Source organism: Mesoplodon mirus (genome assembly GCF_964341445.2).
Source record: "Mesoplodon mirus genome assembly, chromosome: 3".
Classification (NCBI taxonomy): Eukaryota; Metazoa; Chordata; class Mammalia; order Artiodactyla; family Ziphiidae; genus Mesoplodon; species Mesoplodon mirus.
The window spans coordinates 5884580-5902194 of NC_138978.1; the positions used below are offsets into that span (position 1 = coordinate 5884580).

Genomic DNA, 17615 nt, shown 5'->3' on the forward strand with positions numbered 1-17615 from the left:
CTTTGGAATCTTTAAAAAATACTATTTTGAGAAACGAATACACGTGAAGTTAGCCCCCGTAACCAAATTAGTCACAGGGGATCGGGTGACAGAACGCAGGGAGACCCTGAAGAGTCCTAATAGAGCGGGGGCGACGAGGGAAGGCGCTCCAGGAAACAGGAACAATGCAGAGGGAGCCCTAAGTGCACAGATGAAGCGTGAAGGAACAATTCTACAGATAGTTTGTGAAAATGCGTATTTAAAGGAAGCCGACGCACTCTCCAGACCGGCACAGCAAAAAACGTATGGGCTGCGGCAAAAAAAACCGGGTTAAATTCAGCGTGAGCCGGGGGCACGCCGGACCGTGCCTCGGATGCGGGAGATTTCGGCAAGATACGTGAGTCCACAGGATTCCCGCGGTGCCGGTTGTTCCAAATGGAATCAATCCCATGCGCACAATCTCCACGCAGAAGGGCAGGTGCCCCCACCCCGTTCTCCAGGGTGGGTTCGGCCGGATGTGACGTAACTTGATGCGAACGACATGCGTCTGCGCAGTGCGAGGCTGAGGAGCCGGGCCGGACGGCGCGCGTCTGCGCAGTGAGGGGCGATGAGAAGCCGGACGGCAAGCGCCTGCGCAATGAGGGGCTGAGCCCGGAGCGTGGCGGCGCGCGTGCGTGCTGGGTTGCGTGCCTGCGTGCGTCCTGGGTTAGTTCGGTCCTGGCCCTGTCGTCCTCCGGGTAGAGGTGCCACCGGAACGGGCTGAGGCTCCGCGTCCTTGGGAAGAGGCGAGGTTCAGGTCGGGGCCTTGGGGGAACCCGGCGTGTGCGCAGGCCGTGGCGCCGCGGGCGGCGAGGGCGCGCGGGCCGCCCGCTGGACCCTCGGGGGGTCCCGGAGGCGGCGCGGACCCGGCCGGCGTCTCGCAGCGTTTGAGGAGTGGGCGGCCTTCTGAGATAAGCAGACGGCGCCGTTAGGCCGCCAGCGTAGTAGCAACGCTAAAGCTGCCAGAATTTGCGTGCATAGCATCCCACCAGCCGGGAGCTAGTTAATCCTGTGTGTGTTAGCATCGTTTTACCAAGATCAGTTCACGGAAGACAAACTGCGGAAAGAGAATAGGCTAAAAACTGTTCAGACCCTGGCTTAGCAGCCGTCGTTTACAACGGCGTTTGCTAAGTGCAAAGAGAGAATCTAGCTGCATTGAGCGTAGTGAGGGGGAATTACCATTTTTCTCCGTTATTAAAAAAAAAAAAAGTGTGTTCAAATATTTAACACTGTTAACCTCCCCCGAATTTTTAGTGCAGTTATTGGAACTAAAAAAAAAAAAATCCCCTCCAAAAAATCTCAGGAGCTAATTGCTAAAGAGTGTATTTCGTTTCTCACCCAGGTAATTAAGTTTAGTCGTTTCTCTGTGAAATAGTACTTGAAAAAAGACGGCTTTGTACCTCCCCCGCATCGTGTGAAATGAAAGACCCATGTACTTGTGTCTTGGAAATTTTCATTTGCAATATATTATTAGAAATTGGATTTTTAAAAACATGATAAAGGAAAATCTAAACAATACCAGCGTGTTGGCAACCTTACTGTGTTTTCATCTCAAAAAGCATCAATTGAAATGCTGTGAAAACCAGTGTTAATCTAAAATGCATTTTTCATGTTCAGTTGTGTTTGTGTATCAAAACCTTTTCCTTAGGAGGCACTTAGTTACTCTCCTTAAAAATGTTCCTAAAATTGAAGTTGGCTCTTACAGAGTCGCAGTGAAAGTTTTTCGAAAATCTTTTGTTTTTTTTTTTCAGTTACATCTTTAAAAAATCCAACATCAAAATGGCTTCAAAAAGAGCTCTGGTCATCCTGGCTACAGGGGCAGAGGAGATGGAGACGGTCATCCCTGTCGATGTCATGAGACGAGCTGGAGTATGTCCCCCAGAGTTTTCTAGCCCTCCTCTCCTTTAAAACATTTTTGGATCTTTATAAGGCATTTTGAATAAAATAATGTTCCATGTACTTTATGAAGTATTTCAAACGGACACGACAGTACAGGGACTAATTCCACCTGTTTATCTACTGTGCACATTTACTACTTGTTAACATTTTGCTGTATTTCTTTCTGACCTGTGCCTTGCAGAACAGGTGCTTTAAAGGAAGAAGGCATTGCAAAGCCCTCTTTGTAAATTTCCCTAATCCCTTTCCCTTTCTTGCCCCAGAGGTAACTGCTGTCCTCACAGTGAGGTGGATCCATTCCATGCATATCTTTAAAGTAGCATTAGAGTGTGGTTCTCATTTTGCATGTCTGTGGTATAAACCTATATATACGCATATAACCATAGTGAATGCTTAAATAGCATTTACTGAGTGGTAGGTATCATTCTAAGCACTTACATGAACTTTTTTACATTTTATAACCTTATGAATTATTGCCATTCTCATTTTACAGTTGAAGGAACTGAGGCACAGAAACAATAAAGTAATTAAATGAAGTGCCCACGTTGTAGTAAAGGTATAGATCCAGTTTGTTTATTTAAAAGTGCTGCGTAGAGAATTCCCTGGCAATCCAGTGGTTAGGACTCCGTGCTTCCCCTGCAGGGGGCATGGGTTCGGTCGCTGGTTGGGGAACTAAGATCCCGCATGCCGCACGTGGCACGGTCAAATAAAAAAAAATAAAACTGCTGCTTAGTATTGCACTGTAGGAATATGCCAATCTATCCATTCCTTTATTGTTTCACAGCATTCTAATACTGTAATATTTTTGTACAGGTTTCATTGTTCACAGGTGTAGCAGTTTTTCTAGGCTCTATGCCTAAAAGGAATTGCTAGTTGCATGGTTGATGTTACTAGATTTTGTCAAATGACTATCCAAAGTACTAATATGTGGGCCCACCAGCAGTGAGGAAAATTCCCATTTTTTCCAATATTTCCAGTCAACTTTGTAAATTTTTGCAAGGCGGAGTAGTATTTCGTTGTTTTAACTTGTATTTCTACCTTAAGAAAATACCAGGAGGGTTAAATGGCAACAGCAACTTTGCCAGGTGGATTATTGATAGGATGATCATATAATTTATCACCTAAACCAGAACACTTGTGGGAGAAAGGACGCTAAGCAGACAGGGTGCTGGGACAGCATCTTTAATTCATACTGTTACAGGCAAACTGGGACAGACCTAGTGATTAAATCTATTTAGCCATCTTAATAGCCTAAGGTCAGCATGGTTTGGTTGCAGTATTTCCTGCCCAGTTATTTTAAAACACAGGGCAGCTGTGGAAATGTTACTCTAAATTTATGTTTCAGTGTTCTTAAATATCGTGATGATGTCTTTCTCTTAGATTAAGGTCACCATTGCAGGTCTGGCTGGAAAAGACCCGGTACAGTGTAGCCGAGATGTTGTCATTTGTCCTGATGCCAGTCTAGAAGATGCAAAAAAAGAGGTTTGTTCCATATACTTGGAATTATTCCTTCCTCTGGCTTCTTTATCAGTTTCTTGAACTGTCTCTTGACTACATCTAAGACTGTTGTTAGCACAGACTTATTTTAAGAAAGTTACTTTGCTTGGACGTCTTTGGTACTAAACTAAGCCCTGGGAAGTGGAGGACTTTGCCGTTTTCCACTGTGTATCCAGGGAACCTGGCAGGTCCCTGATACCACGTGTGCTCAGTGTGGGTGGATGGGCGGGACCCTTTCATCAGTGTTCTGCCTCATACAGGCAGCCTGTCCTCTGCTTATAATTATGTTACTTAATATATAAGAGTCAAGTGGACATTTCCCATTCCTTTTTTACTCGAAAGCTACTTCTTATCTTTCCTTTATCAGTGACAGAGACGTGGTTGTGTGATTCATGTTACATGGAACAACTCATACTTGATTTGTGGTTGGATTAAGGGAAGGGTAAGAGGTCCCCTGAAATTGTGTCACTTTTTCAGTATTGCGGTTCTTCCTTTTGAGGGGGACCAACACTTCTGGGAATCTGTCAAGAGCTGTGGTCCCTTTCCTCAGAAGCATGACCCCCACTACGTATACCAGACACCTTTGCACACGGTTTCACCGGGCTCAGGCTTCAGGGGCCGGTGTGACAGGAGTGTAGGCTGTACCCTGTTGGATCAGAGCTGTGGCAGAAAAGCAAGCAGAGCCCTCTCATGGACGGCCATCTCTGCCCTCCTGGGGAACCTGGAGCCTGATTTCCCTATGCCTCACTCTCAAATGCATAGGAAAAAGTCAAATCCCTTTCTAATCCAAATATTTCAGATTTATTTGCTAGATTGTGGAGTGTAAGAATATTGGTATTTCACATAAATTGTTGAAACTTTCTAAATAGCAGGTTAAAAATGAGAGACTAGAAGTAAATATTCCTTCCCTGTTCGTTTTTGTCCTATGGTGTCTGGTATTGTTTAGTTCAGTTTCTGAAAGGAGTGAAAAAAATAATGTACTTCACAAATATTGTTCTAAGCTTTGCTTGGTTTTAAAACAACATAGGACATTTTACAGTCTTTAAAAGTAACTCTAAATAGTATATGTTGGACTAAAAATGTAAATTTTCATTTCATAATTTGCTTAATGACTAAATTTTTAAAGCTTTTAACAATTTAAGGTATTGTATTAAACCAATTTCTATTTGTAATTTCAGCAAGTTTGAAATCATTAGACTTCTAGGCTGTTTTGGTATCTGGGATACTAAAATATTACATCATTTTTATCCTCCAAGTTCCATTTTTCATAAGGTTAAAAAAAACTTTTTGTGCCTTTTAGAGTTTGTTTTGTTTTTCGTTATTTATTACTATGTACATTCTAGTTGAAAACAATTCACGCGGTGTAGACAAACGCAGAATCAAACGTTAAATGTCCCTTTCTTGTTCTCGCCCTCCCCCCACCCTGCCTCAGTTGGTGATCTCCTTTGTCCATGAGTGTCTGTATACTGTACATATGTACGTGAGGGCATTGAGAGGTGTGTACACACATGCATCTACATGCGTGTGTATATTTATTCTTTGTACAGGAATGAGATAATGATACGCTTGCAGTTCTGCAGCATAGACATCATTTCATGTTACTGTATACAGATTTTCTGCATTTTTTACTAGTTACAATATCCCATCATAGAGAACCCCCTAATTTAACTGTTCTTCTGTGAACAGCTTTTTGCTCTGATGTGAAAGTGTTCCTGCTTAACGCACACTTCAAGTGAAACATCTTCACGTCCTTTTTCATTTTTTGAACTGTTACAGGGACCTTACGATGTGGTGGTTATGCCAGGAGGTGGTCTGGGTGCACAGAATTTATCCCAGGTAAATCTGGGGGGCTTCAGCGTCTCGTATTCTGCTGGGTTTGCTGCTAAAATATTTCAGGAAGGAGGCTATGAATAGATCAGGAAAAGGTGAAATTAACAAAGTGGTGTTCTAGCTTAATTTTAAAAAAACCGTTTCTAATAACATTTACTATGGAAGTAAGCGGAATTGGTGAAACAGTTATGAACAGATTCTGTGAATACAGTCCAAATGTAAGACTACTTGTTTTTTTCCCTCAACCACAGCAGAATGATTAATTTTGTGTTTGTGAAGGGTTAAGCCTAGAAAGATAAAGAGATTGGCTGTCTACTCAACCATCGGGGTTGGGGAGGTCGCAGGGGGCTGGAGCTGCCAGCTTGAATGAAAAATGGCATAAAAGAAGCCGCTGCTTCTTCATTTTGTCTTATGTGAAGAGTCAGCCTGCAGGAAGAAGAAGAGAGAGAGGTGGCGGGGGCAGGGCACACAGAAGCTCATGAGGCATTTGGGACTGCTGAGCTCCACTCCCTGCTTTGCTGTCTGAAAGCACCCAAAACAACACATTTCCTCCCTTCTGTGCCTTTCTCCCTAGAGTACAAAATGGCAAGGGTTAATATGCCCAAGGGAACTTGCTTTTCTTATCTTTAAACATCTTTAAGAAAAGGGTACCTTTTTCTTATAATGCCTTGATTGGGTTTAAGGATGTAGAAACACTACGAATTTGGTAGTTTTTATATTGATGATTTAGCAGTATTGTTGAAAAATAGATGGAAGATCTTGTGGTTTAAGCTAAAATCAGATTCTGCCAAAGTTGCCAGCCAGAGATTGGCTGCAGCTTAACGACAGCTTGCTGTGTTTTTGGTTTTCTTTGACTAGTCCCCTGCTGTGAAGGAGGTCCTGAAGGAACAAGAAAAGAGGAAGGGCCTCATCGCCGCAATCTGTGCGGGTAAGTACAGAGCCGTCCTGTGTTCAAGTGTGTTGTTGGCTTTCTTCAAAAAATAGGTGACGGGGTCGTCTTTAATTACAAGATCGTGTTCCCAGTATTTCTTCCCCTTCCTGAGGCGTGAAGGACATCTGTATCGGTGTATTTAGTTTGGGGCCTGAGGTTGATGGCATCTCAGAAATTACTACAGTTGCGTTTTCTGCCTCTCCCTGCCTTTGGTCTGCGTTCTGTGAAACTTAGTGTTTTCCCTGTTTGGTGGACCTGCAGGAGAACGTGGCCCCTCTGGCACTCAGTAAACAGCTTCTTACGGCAAATCCCCGTGCCAGGAAGTACTCCTGCCCGCACAGGGGCGGCAAGACTTGGGCCAGCGTAGCGTCACTGCTCTGCCCTGTGCTTGCCCTGGGGGGCTTCCTGCCTGGTCCCCAGTGTTCAGTGCTGGGTCTTAGGTACTGTATTCTCTGCCACTTAATTTAGAGTAAGGCTGGTGGTGCTTTGTCGATGTCTCCACATCTTTGAAACCTAGTAATACTTTGGTTTTTGATACCATTTTAAAGTCCATCCTTTCTGCTCTAATATCAGATGATATTCTGCCATCTTGCATTTTCTTCATAGTGTAGTTTTGGCAGGTGCCTTCCTTATTCATAGATCTTCATTAAACGCTTGTCAAAAAGAGCAAATAAAGAGATGAATGTATGGATGGTTAAATAAAATGATGCGTTGATATTCTCTTCAATACAATAGACTTTTTAAAAGAAGTCATAGGCCGGGGATCTGGGGACTGCATTACAGCAGTGGTTCTCGGAGTTTTTTGAAAGGGTTCGTAAGGGCAAAGCACATACTATTAACACATTATTTGCCTTTTTCCTTCTTATTCTCGCAGGAGTGACATCAGAGTATGACGATGTCACCATTCAGGCATGGCTTGTGCGCTTGAGGATTCTTATGTTGTAAACCTGTCCCGGTTTTAATTTCTAGCGTGGCAGATATTGATAAATGTAACTCGTATAATAGCTAAAGGGGTCCGAAGACCCCTTTAAATGTTTGAGAACCTCCGCATTAAAGACCGGGAAGGACTGAGGGGCAACCACCTGGCAAGCCCCGTCCTTCGGTTCCGGTCAGCACTGACCTCTGACCTGCCCTGGGGCTCGGGGATTTCTCTCTGCTGAAGGACGCTGCAGCCCAAGCAGCTGCAGCCCTCCTTGTGGAGGAAGACAGAGGTGCCGTCATTCAGGCAAGGGCTTAGTCCACCCCCCACCCCCCACCCCCACGTGCTGCCCCTCACCTCTGCCTCATTCTCAGCGCTTCACCTAAAGGAAGGAGGGAAGGGTTTGGGCTGGGCTTGTCCTCTTAGGACTGTGTTGCAAGTAAAAAGCGCGTATCAGTTTGTCATTTTGTGTCACCACAGTAGCAGAATTATCAGCCACATCCGGTTCAGGGTTTTGTGTTCAGGCAGACTTGAATCCCACGCTGCTAAGGCACACAGGCCTTGTCGTCATTTACATCCACATGGTAAAGTGAACGGAGCTAGTGACCTGTTGTCTTGTTGAATGTCCGGCACTGCCCCACTGGGTGCTGCACAAAGTAGGAGAAGCGTGATGGCGTTTGGAACGAGTGATGGGAGACATCCGGGTGTTTAAATCAGCAGATGAGAACAAGATGATTCTTAAATGTCGCAGCTAGGAATTGGGAACGGTTTATTGAACTGAAGGAATATTAGCTTAGCCCCTAATGTGGAGTGAATGGGAGAGACAGAAATTGGGAGGGAGGCTGTCTTGAGAAGAAAATAAAACGAGATTCACTCTGCGTGGGGCAGGGGAAGGAAGCCTGGAGGTGACGAGCAGGCTGTGTGCGGGCAAGCGCTGGGCTGCAGGTGCAAGCTGGGGGCGGTCGTGGGACCTGGTGTTCCCTCTGTACGTCACCACACGGTGGCGCTGTTGGCTTTCGCCTCTGGGCCTCCCAAGGCGATTCTGTCCACTGTACCCTCTGTTCCCTGAACCTTCTGCTCGCTGCTCAGAGCTGGACCCCTGATGCAGACTCGGCCACGTTTCATCCACCGGAATCTCAAGTAATAGGAGCAGTTAAGTATCCCCTCGAGTTTTCCAGCTAGGATTCTGAAGCCCCGGCAAGCAGTAATTATGAGCTTACCGTACAGTCATTAATGTTATAGGCAGCCATTTTGTCACCTGGAGGGAGCAGCCTAAATATGCCTGGCTTGCTGTGTGGCCTGCTGTCCTCATGTACGGTCAGTCATCGCTTGAAATTTGCTTTAAAATATATGATGTAGGAAATTATTTTTTCTTAAAATCTTACAAAATAAGAATTAAAGGTAATTCATGAACACATCAAATAAAAATTGAGATAATTACTCAATTTTTACACACACTCTTAGGATTTGCTACCAAACATAGCTCTCATATGCAGCATACAAGTAAGGAGGAAGGGGGCGTCAAGTATATTTAAGAGGCTTTCGAGTTAAGATATAAATGAGGACTTGGTATGGAACTGACACCTGACGTTAAGAGAGAAAGCTTATGTAATTACGTATCGTTTGTCTGATCTTCCTGTTAGTAGCAGGTAAGATCTGAGTAGCCTGTAGGTAGGTCCGTTATACAACCACTTTATCCTTGGAACGGTGCTGTAAAATGAAAGGTCATAAGAGCAAGTGCTTGGGTTTGCTGGAGTTAAAGTGTGCAGAGTCCATCCTGGGACGTTAACCACAGTGCACTAACCATTTAGAAGGCCGCGGTGCTCTTCTGAAGTTTTTCTAGGTGTGACATTAGGCCTTAGAAAGTTTTTCTTTTGTTATTTTTTGGTGGCTTAGAGGAAAAGGGTAGAAAAACTACTTTTCTAAAAGTTTTAAGATAACAAAGGTATAAAACCTTTTTTGTCTTAGTCCCTATTTGAGGACTGTTACCTACAAAATATGCTTGTGATTATCCGTGAAGTTGACCATTCATAAAACTCTCAAGTTAGCACCAGCATATTTTTTTTTAACCTTCATTTTAAGAGGGAGCATGTAGGGGACCACAGGGGGCATTGGTGCAGGTTCTTAAGTGCGTAGTTGTAAGACAGAAACGCCAGTGCCTTTGTATCTCAGACGCGGGCATTTCACAGGTGTCTCCTTTGGGGTGGGACAGTGTCCCGTTCATTTGAATAATCCTACTACCTGATACATTTGGATAGACAGATGGATGAGTGCTAATTTTTCATTCTCAAGTAGAAAAATAAAACTAGTCTGTAAAATAGCAGCCAAGCCCAGGGGTTCAGAGAGAACTAGTTGCCTTTCATGTGTAACTAAATCTTCCATCTGCAAAGGGTAAGTCAGGATGTTTTGCCCTCCATGGTCTCGCCCTCCTTTGTACCCCTGTTACACATGCAGGCTGTCCCTCGAGGGGGCGTGTTCTATTTATCTGTTTGCTCCTCGGCTATAAAAGTAGGTATTTTTGATTAAATGGTTATTGATGTGTTTTAAGTTTGTACGTTTTTGCTGCATGTGCTCAGCAGATGGTTTATTATAGACATACTTTACCTCTCATACTGAGAAGTGTTTAGTTTCAGAATCATACGTATATTTTAGGTAAGAGCCCCTGATTTTGAAGAATATTTTTGCTGCTGCGATTTTTAAAACATGGGTTTTTCTGTGTCTACATTTACGTCTTTTTATTCATCTTCTTTTTAGGACCTACGGCTCTGTTGGCTCATGAAATAGGTTTTGGAAGCAAAGTTACAACACACCCACTTGCTAAAGACAAAATGATGGACGGAAGTAAGTACACGCTTATATTGTAATGTGCCAAAAGACCGACTCAGAAAGCTGTGCTATAGCATTGTCTCCCACTTGGTAGACAGTAGTACATAGGGATTCTCTGTGGGTTGGGGTGTGATGTGTTCCTCACTTTCTTTGCAAGTGTTTCAGTGAGAGAGACGGACCAATGGTGTGGGTGTCTACGTGTGCGCCCCCTGACGGTGTGGGTCTGCAGACATGCACCCTAACGGGGACACAGGCGCTGAGCCAAAGGCCGGCCTGGCTCGGAGTTGCTGCAGAATGCCAGTTTAACTAGTATTTTTACTCAATACTTTGCCAGCGGCCTGAGGGTAAATTTTAAACCTTGATAGCGATTTCAGAATGTGCCCTTTTGCCCACAATCCAAAGTAAAATGGACATTGCTCCCTTCTTCCAGAGGAGGCCCGGGTGGCAGGCAGGCCTGTTCCTTCCCTCATGGGCTTCTTTTATAAATATCAGCTAGATGTGTAACTTTTATTCATTTATTTTCATGAAAACAATTTCTATTCATGGTAAAAAAAAAATGCAAACAGTACAGAAAGGGGTGAAGTAAAAGGAGATGTTTCTCTTCTCTCTAACTTCCCCAGCACCTTTCTACTTTTCAGATTTAACTTCTATTAAGTTTTCCTGTGAAACTCTAGAATTTTCTCTGCACATACTCATTATCCTTTGCAGTTTAATATTGTCACTCACATGAGATCTAGTAAGTATATTCTACAGCTTGCTTTTTTAACCTAATATTGTAACCTTTTTTGGTAATTTATCAACTTTTAAAAAAATTGTCTTATTGTTGCTTGTCACTTGGAGATTATTTTTAAAAAGCACATCATTGTCTCTGCCCTCCAAGAGTTAACAGTTTGCAGAGACATGTGCATCAAATTTAAAAACATGAGGCAGTGTGTAATTAACAGCAAAACAATGTAAGCAAGCTCCTGGATGTACAACTGTGTAGCCACTGCTGCTCAGTGTGACATTCAGAGCACCAACCAGGTAGTGTCTTTTGTCAGGTGGTATCTTCCTCTGCCACCTGTCCCTGTAGTGCATATCACAGGGAGGCAGAGACCCTGGAACATGCAGAGAGAAAGAAGAATTACGCTGGTGTGGATAAGTGCAGGGAATAACAAATTCCCACTTAGAAGCCAAAAGTGGCTCGACTGGCGTTCAGTCGGCGGGGAGACCGAGTGACCGGCTCCGTTTAAAACACCCACCAACCAAAAACCAGTGGCTAAATAAAAAGACTAATAGTTAGGGAGGGTGGGAGGGAGACGCAAGAGGGAGGAGATATGGGGATATATGTACACGTACAGCTGATTCACTTTGTTATACAGCAGAAACTAACACACCGTTGTAAAGCAATTATACTCCAGTAAAGATGTTGGGGAAAAAAAAAGACTAATAGTATCAAAAGCGGATTTGAAAACAGCTGCGCGACTGATGGATTTTCTTGTCTATCTCTGTTCTCCTCTGGACTTATTCTGAACTAAAAGTAGGGCAAGTAAATTTTTTCTTATGTTGTTGCTTTCATCACAAAGTAAAGTGATGCATTTTTCATTCACTGCCTTTTTAAAAAGATTAATAGACCTTATTTTTTAGAGGAGTGTTATGTTCACAGCAAAATTAAGCAGAAAAGTACAGCGTTTCCCTAAACCCCCAGTACCCCACCCCATCCCCCTCACCATCAGCTTCCTTTCCTCCACCAGACGGTGCCTTTGCTACAGTCGGATGAACCTGCGCTGATGTGTCATCATCACCTAAAGTCCATAGTTTATGTCAGGGTTCACTCTCGGTGTTGCAGATTCTGCATATTCTTAAATCTGATCCAAAGTAGTATTTTCTTGAAAAATCTATGATTTTAGTTGGCAGAAAGATACCAAGTTGTCAGTAAAACCATCTGTGTGAAAATTGATTTTTTTTTTTAAAGGCTCTGGTTTCTGGGCACTTTTTAGTGTAGGGATTTAATTTACTTTGAGCTAATGGAGGGGTTTTGGAGGGTTAGAAAGAACAGAATCGGGCTTCCTTTAGTAGTTACGACACATGAGAAGGAAGAAGGAGTGGAACATGTTCCCCGTTATCTGCACATGTATCTTTGTGGCTCTTTCCTTGTAACGCCTCAGGAAGTTGAGGCGGATCAGAAGTACAAAAAGATGAGATCGTTAACTCTCGGGCACCTACAGGGTATATTCCTGCACGCTATCTCAAGCCTTGCAGCCCCGGTGCCCAGCAAGGCAGGTGTTGGCTTCACCTCGCCTGGGGAGGCGAGGCCACTTGTTGGAGCCAGGCCGGAACTGGGGCCCCGCCTCTGTCCTGGTGAGGCCCCCCACACGCCTAAGTTACCAGCATTGCATTCTGTCCTCTTACACGTAAGTCCTCTTGTAAGAGAAGAATGTTGGCAGTTTCTCCCCTTTCAGATCGTTCTGAGAGGTGGAGCTGTAATCGCTTCCTGGATGTCTCCTCCGGGGGGCCCTCTGTCTCGTCCTCGTGTGAACACCGTGTTGAGATCAGCAGGCCTGGCTCTGGGCTGAGTGCTGGGGACGCCGCAGCGAACAGGCTGCCCCTACCCGGCCATGTCTGCAGTAATGACACCGCCATTTTGTGCTGTCGTTTGGTTTGGTTGGGTTCCCATAATCATCCTGTTAGGTTGGTATCATCCGCATTTTACAGAAGAGAAAAAGGAGGCTCCGAGAGGTCAAACAGCTACTGAATGGCAGACCTGGATTTGAACCCAGAACTGCTGTGCTCAGGGGTCGGCGGCTTTTCCTTGAAGGGCCAGATAGTAAATATCTCGGGGCATCTCTGGGATGCCCTGTCTCTGGCGACTCCTCCACCTGTGGCGCCCAGACCATGTAGGTGATGGGTGTGCAGGTAAAAGCTGCCGTTAGTTGCTGCCCCCTGCCCCCTGGCCTCCCCAGGTGCTTCATCTCTGGGCTTTGAGAGAGGCTTTGGAGTGTTTGCTTAAAGTTAACAGGGAATGAATGCCTCCTGCGGGTTGGCCGGGAATTGGCTGGTGCGCAGGGGTTTTTCTTCATTGTCGCCACTAGGTGGAGGTGGTCCGTAAGTAGACCTTTTGCTCTTCCTGGTTGAGATTCTGAGAACATGGAACCTTTAAACATCTTTAACCAGTTCAGGCTGTATTTGTAATATTTTACCCACAAAGAGGCTGTTAAGTGAACCGTTTAGAGCTGTGCCTCCCGCTGACCTGTCCGTCTCAGCTCCAGGAGACCCAGCCCAGCCAGTTTTCTAGTTCAGCATTTAAAATGATCTTTAACCATCAGGAAATGAGGTTAGATTAGGAAAACCTCTGGCCCTCAAACCAGGAATCCTCTTTTCTTCTAAAAAAGTGTAACTAGGAAATGTTTCACTTACTGTAGTCAGTTATTTCAGTGGGTGACGTGATTTTTAATGAGGTTTAGGAAGACATAAATCACTGAAGGTGTTATTCATCCACTTGGAAAGGACATGAGCATCAGGACGTGGTTTCTATAGCTCATTAATGCAGCAGAAGCATCTTGCTCAGGAGACTTCTTTTTTTTGTTTGTTTTGGCTGCGTTGGGTCTTAGTTGCAGTGCACGGGCTCAGTAGTTGCGGCGTACGGGCTTAGTTGCCCCGCGGCATGTGGGATCTTAGTTCCCTGACCAGGGATCGAACACATGTCCCCTGCATTGGAAGGCGGATTCTTAACCACTGGACCGCCAGGGAAGTCCCAGGAGACGTTTTTCTGTATGTGTTCACTGAACAGGCATTTCCTGAGCTCTTCCTTAGGCTCTGGGAACAGAAAAGGGAACAAGATAGAGCCAGGTCATCAGGTGTTCTCGGGGCGGGGGTGGGGGGGACTGGCAGGAGGTCTGCACTGAGCGTGGGGGAGGGGAGGGGAGGGGTTCAGAGGCGGTGTGTGCGCTGCGTGCCCGGCTCTCCCTGCGGGACTGGGTGTGGCGGGATCTCACAGAGGACCCTCTGTCCTTCGTGTCCCACGTCGCTGAGTGGTGCCACCACCCGGTTGCCCAGACAGGCGGCTGGGAGTCACCCTTGATGTCTCTCCACATCGAGTCTGTCCCCAAGGCCTGGGCATTTGACCTCCGGGGTACATCTCAGACCTTCGTTTCCTGTCCGTTGCCGCTGTCCCGTCCAGGTACCGTTTGCTCCCGCCTGGATGCGGCTGCTTCCGTCTCCCCTCTGGTTCCTTCCGGTCCGGTCGCTGTGCGCAGGCCAGGCCCTGGCGTTTGTGCACCGTGACGTGGAGTTCAGGGTCACCTCAGGGTGCTGGAGACAGCTGGCGAAGGCTTCTCCTGCGGGCACTGGGCGTGCTCTGATGTGCGCTTCGGGAAGGTTCCCGTTTTGGTGGTGCTGAGTGTGGAGGGAACGGCAGCCAGCAGGGAGGCTGGACGCAGGGGTCCTGCAGTCAGGCAGCAGGCGGAGGAGCGTCATTCATTCTTTCATTTACCTGGTACTCGGGGGCACCCGCTTGGTGCCATCAATACCCTGGGCCAGACGGGCAGGTGAAGGCTCAGCGTTTTACAGAATAGACAGTAAACAGGAGACAGACTGTTTCCTCGGCGCTGGGAGGGCACTGGCTGTGATGGAGTGACCTGAGGGACCTGGTCTAGAGAGGGGTCACAGGTGCCCTCTCTAGGGGCTTGGTGCTGATGCTGAAATTGAAAGAGCAAGTCGCTGAGAAGAGCTTCCTGGGCAGAGGGAGCAGCCCGGACCCCTCGTGGGGCCGTAAAGAGTGCAGTGTGCCCGGCAGCAGCTCCAGGCGGGAGAGGGCGGTGGGGCAGGTCGCGTGGGGCACTGGTGCTGCGCGCGGAGGGAGGGTCTGCTGACCGCCTGCCTGGCGTGCAGGGTGAGAGCTGTGGGGGCTGGTGCAGGGAATCCCAGCTTCGTGCCCTGAGACTTGCCTGGAGGCGGTATCGTTTACTTTCTGGGAATATAGGAGAAGCACATACAGCCAACTGGGGCCGCAGAAGGAAAGTAGTCCCCGACAAGTGAGTGTGGTTTCTCCCTCCGCGCCTCCCTCTCCCCGCTCCCGATCCGCCGTGTGTAGTGTGTGCTTGTTTGATTTTGAGGCAGCAGAGAGCGTGTGTGCGCGTTACCTAGGTAGTCGGCATCACAGGTGGTTTCTACCTTCAACACCAGGTCAGCCTCATCCCCCTCTCCTCCAGCATTTTGTAGGGAAGGAAAAGTAATTTTCCCTCTACGCTTCTGAGTTCTTAGTTGAGACCCCTGAAGAAAAACAAAAAAAGTGGGGGGGCTTCCCTGGTGGCGCAGTGGTTGAGAGTCCGCCTGCCGATGCAGGGGACACGGGTTCGTGCCCCGGTCCGGGAAGATCCCACGTGCCGCGGAGCGGCTGGGCCCGTGAGCCGTGGCCGCTGAGCCTGCGCGTCCGGAGCCTGTGCTCCGCAACGGGAGAGGCCACAACAGTGAGAGGCCCGCGTACCGCAAAAAAAAAAAAAAAAAAAGACAGATTGACCAGAGGAAAATAAGTTTATTAACATGTATACATGGGAGATACCCAGGGAAAAATGAGTAACTCCCGGAGATGGTTTAAAATTCTGGCTTAAATACCATCCTAATAGAGAAAGGGGACGGGGAAGTAGGCCTCTCAGGGGAGCATAATTGGCTTTGAGGAAAGATGAAGGGACCCTTCGAAGAGTAGATGGGAGGAATGACAGTTTGTGACAAAGTTTGTCTGGGTGTGGTGTCAACTTCTGGTTTCCTCTCCTGGTTGATGAGACTCCCGGGAGGGGATTGATGAGCTCCTTCTGGATGCTCTGTCTTTAGGCAGGAAAGGAGGTTCAGAGGAAGCCACTCCCTCTCCTGCCTGTGCTGTGTTTCAAGTGCTTTCAGCTCAAAATGATCCGTCTACCAAAGCAGCCTATCTTGGGGTGGCATTTCCTGAACTCTTGCAGTCATACTTTAGGGTGCGTCTTCTCTACCCTTCATTTCACAGAATTGACACTTGCGTGTGTTGTGGAATAGAAACGTGAGTGCTTAGCGTTCACTCCGGCGTCCCCTGCACACATACGAGGTCTTATGCAGCTGCGTTGAAGTCACATGTGTTCACACGCTTCATTTCAGCAGTTGTCCGCTTCTCCTGCTCTTTGCTGTGCGCGGCGGCCTCGGTATCTTCCCGCTGTGCTTCCAGAGCTGGGAGTGCCTAAGGGAGGCCAGCGACTGGCCACCTCGTTGTTGTCCTGGGGTTTTTGCTTGTGCTTGTTTCAATTTTCATGAGACCAGTAGCACTGCTGTAAGGGAATGGGACTGCTGAGTGGTGTTCCTTGCTGTCCGGCACAGCCCATTGGGACGTAACCCTTTTTTGTTTTTATTTCGAAGGTCATTACAGCTACTCAGAGAACCGTGTGGAAAGGGACGGCCTGATCCTCACCAGCCGGGGGCCGGGAACCAGCTTCGAGTTTGCTCTGGCGATTGTCGAGGCGCTGGCCGGCAAGGAGGTGGCCGAACAAGTGAAGGCCCCGCTGGTTCTTAAAGATTAGAGCAGAGAGGTTTGCTGATGGGTAATCCGTCCTCACCGTGTTCGCTTTAAACAAAAGAAGGGGGATGACTGTGCAGAGGCGCCGTCATCACCATCCGCCCTCAAGTGTGGCTGTGACGTGACAGCTGCACAGAGATTCCTCAGCCTGCACTTGTGTCCCCACACTTCTGAACCTTGACTGCAGAATAAATGGGGCGTTTAGCAAAACTACTGCTGGTTCCTTCTTTTACTTCTGGTCTCTGTTTTCTTGTGTGAAACCAAGTGATGATCAGCTTCGTTTGCAGCTCTTAGCTATTGATACAGCTGCTGAAATAAATGAATAGGAAACGCATTTTACACAGCAGGGAGGAAAAGCGTAAAACAGAGATTGAAAAGGCATGTGAGGCTTGTGACTTCTCTCCCGTTCATTCACTGTATCTCTAATGTGCGACTAAAAAATACCAGCGAGGTTGGCTGCACTGGTGAACTTTTGTAGCTGATCCCTCGTCTCCCGTTGCAGAGAGAGTCCTGAGATGGAATTGAAAACTTCCCAAGGCTGGCCTAGCCTGCCCTCCCTTCCTTGGGTAACAGTACCTGGCTGTTTCACCCTGCGAGCCGCCCGGCTCCCGTGTGCAGTGGGTGGGATGCACACCAGGGCTGGGCACACAGCCCGGGCCCAACCAGTCAAAGCCTGACACACACCCTGACCCAGGTGGGACCGTCAGCCAGTGGGATTCAGTGCCGGGGCCTGTGCCCTGCCCGCTGGGGTTCTCTGCTGGGTGGTCAGGAGGGCCGGCAGTGAACCTGGAGGAAAAGGCCGGGCTGAACGTGGCTCCAGCACGACAGGCGGAAAGCTCAGAACGCGCTTGACCCAAGATCCATCTGCACCCGAAGCAGGCAACACCTGGACTTGCGAACAGGAGCCAACAAATTCCCTTGGCTTCTTTAAACCATTTGTAAGTGACTGATGGGACACAAAGGAACGAGGTGGTGGGCAGGCTCCTGAGGGTGGAGGACTGAGCCGCCGAGTAAAACTGCCGAACCACCAGTGTGCTTTGCTGCCTGTCCACCCACCCCCCCCTTCTCTCCTTCCCCCCTCCCTCCTGGCCTTTTAGATGTGTGGGCTGTGAGGTCTCTGTCACAACTACTCAGCTCCGTCCTAGTAGCACAAAAGCAGCCACAGCCGCTCCACCAGGCAG

General features: G+C 47.3%; 1 protein-coding gene across 2 annotated transcripts; it reads left to right on the forward strand.

Annotated features, from left to right (window-relative positions):
* The first annotated feature begins 581 nt into the window (after nucleotides 1-581).
* Nucleotides 582-16647, forward strand: PARK7 (Parkinsonism associated deglycase). 2 transcript variants are annotated; one of them, XM_082615297.1, is made up of 7 exons: nucleotides 582-684; nucleotides 1770-1887; nucleotides 3295-3396; nucleotides 5188-5247; nucleotides 6100-6169; nucleotides 9846-9932; nucleotides 16278-16647. In XM_082615297.1, exons 2-7 carry the CDS (start codon nucleotides 1798-1800, stop codon nucleotides 16436-16438), a joined length of 570 nt encoding a protein of 189 aa, XP_082471423.1. In that variant the 5' UTR covers nucleotides 582-684; nucleotides 1770-1797; the 3' UTR covers nucleotides 16439-16647. The 2 variants fall into 2 exon arrangements, with proteins under 2 accessions (XP_082471423.1, XP_082471422.1); XM_082615296.1 differs by having other exon boundaries at nucleotides 636-775.
* The last annotated feature ends 968 nt before the right edge of the window (nucleotides 16648-17615 follow it).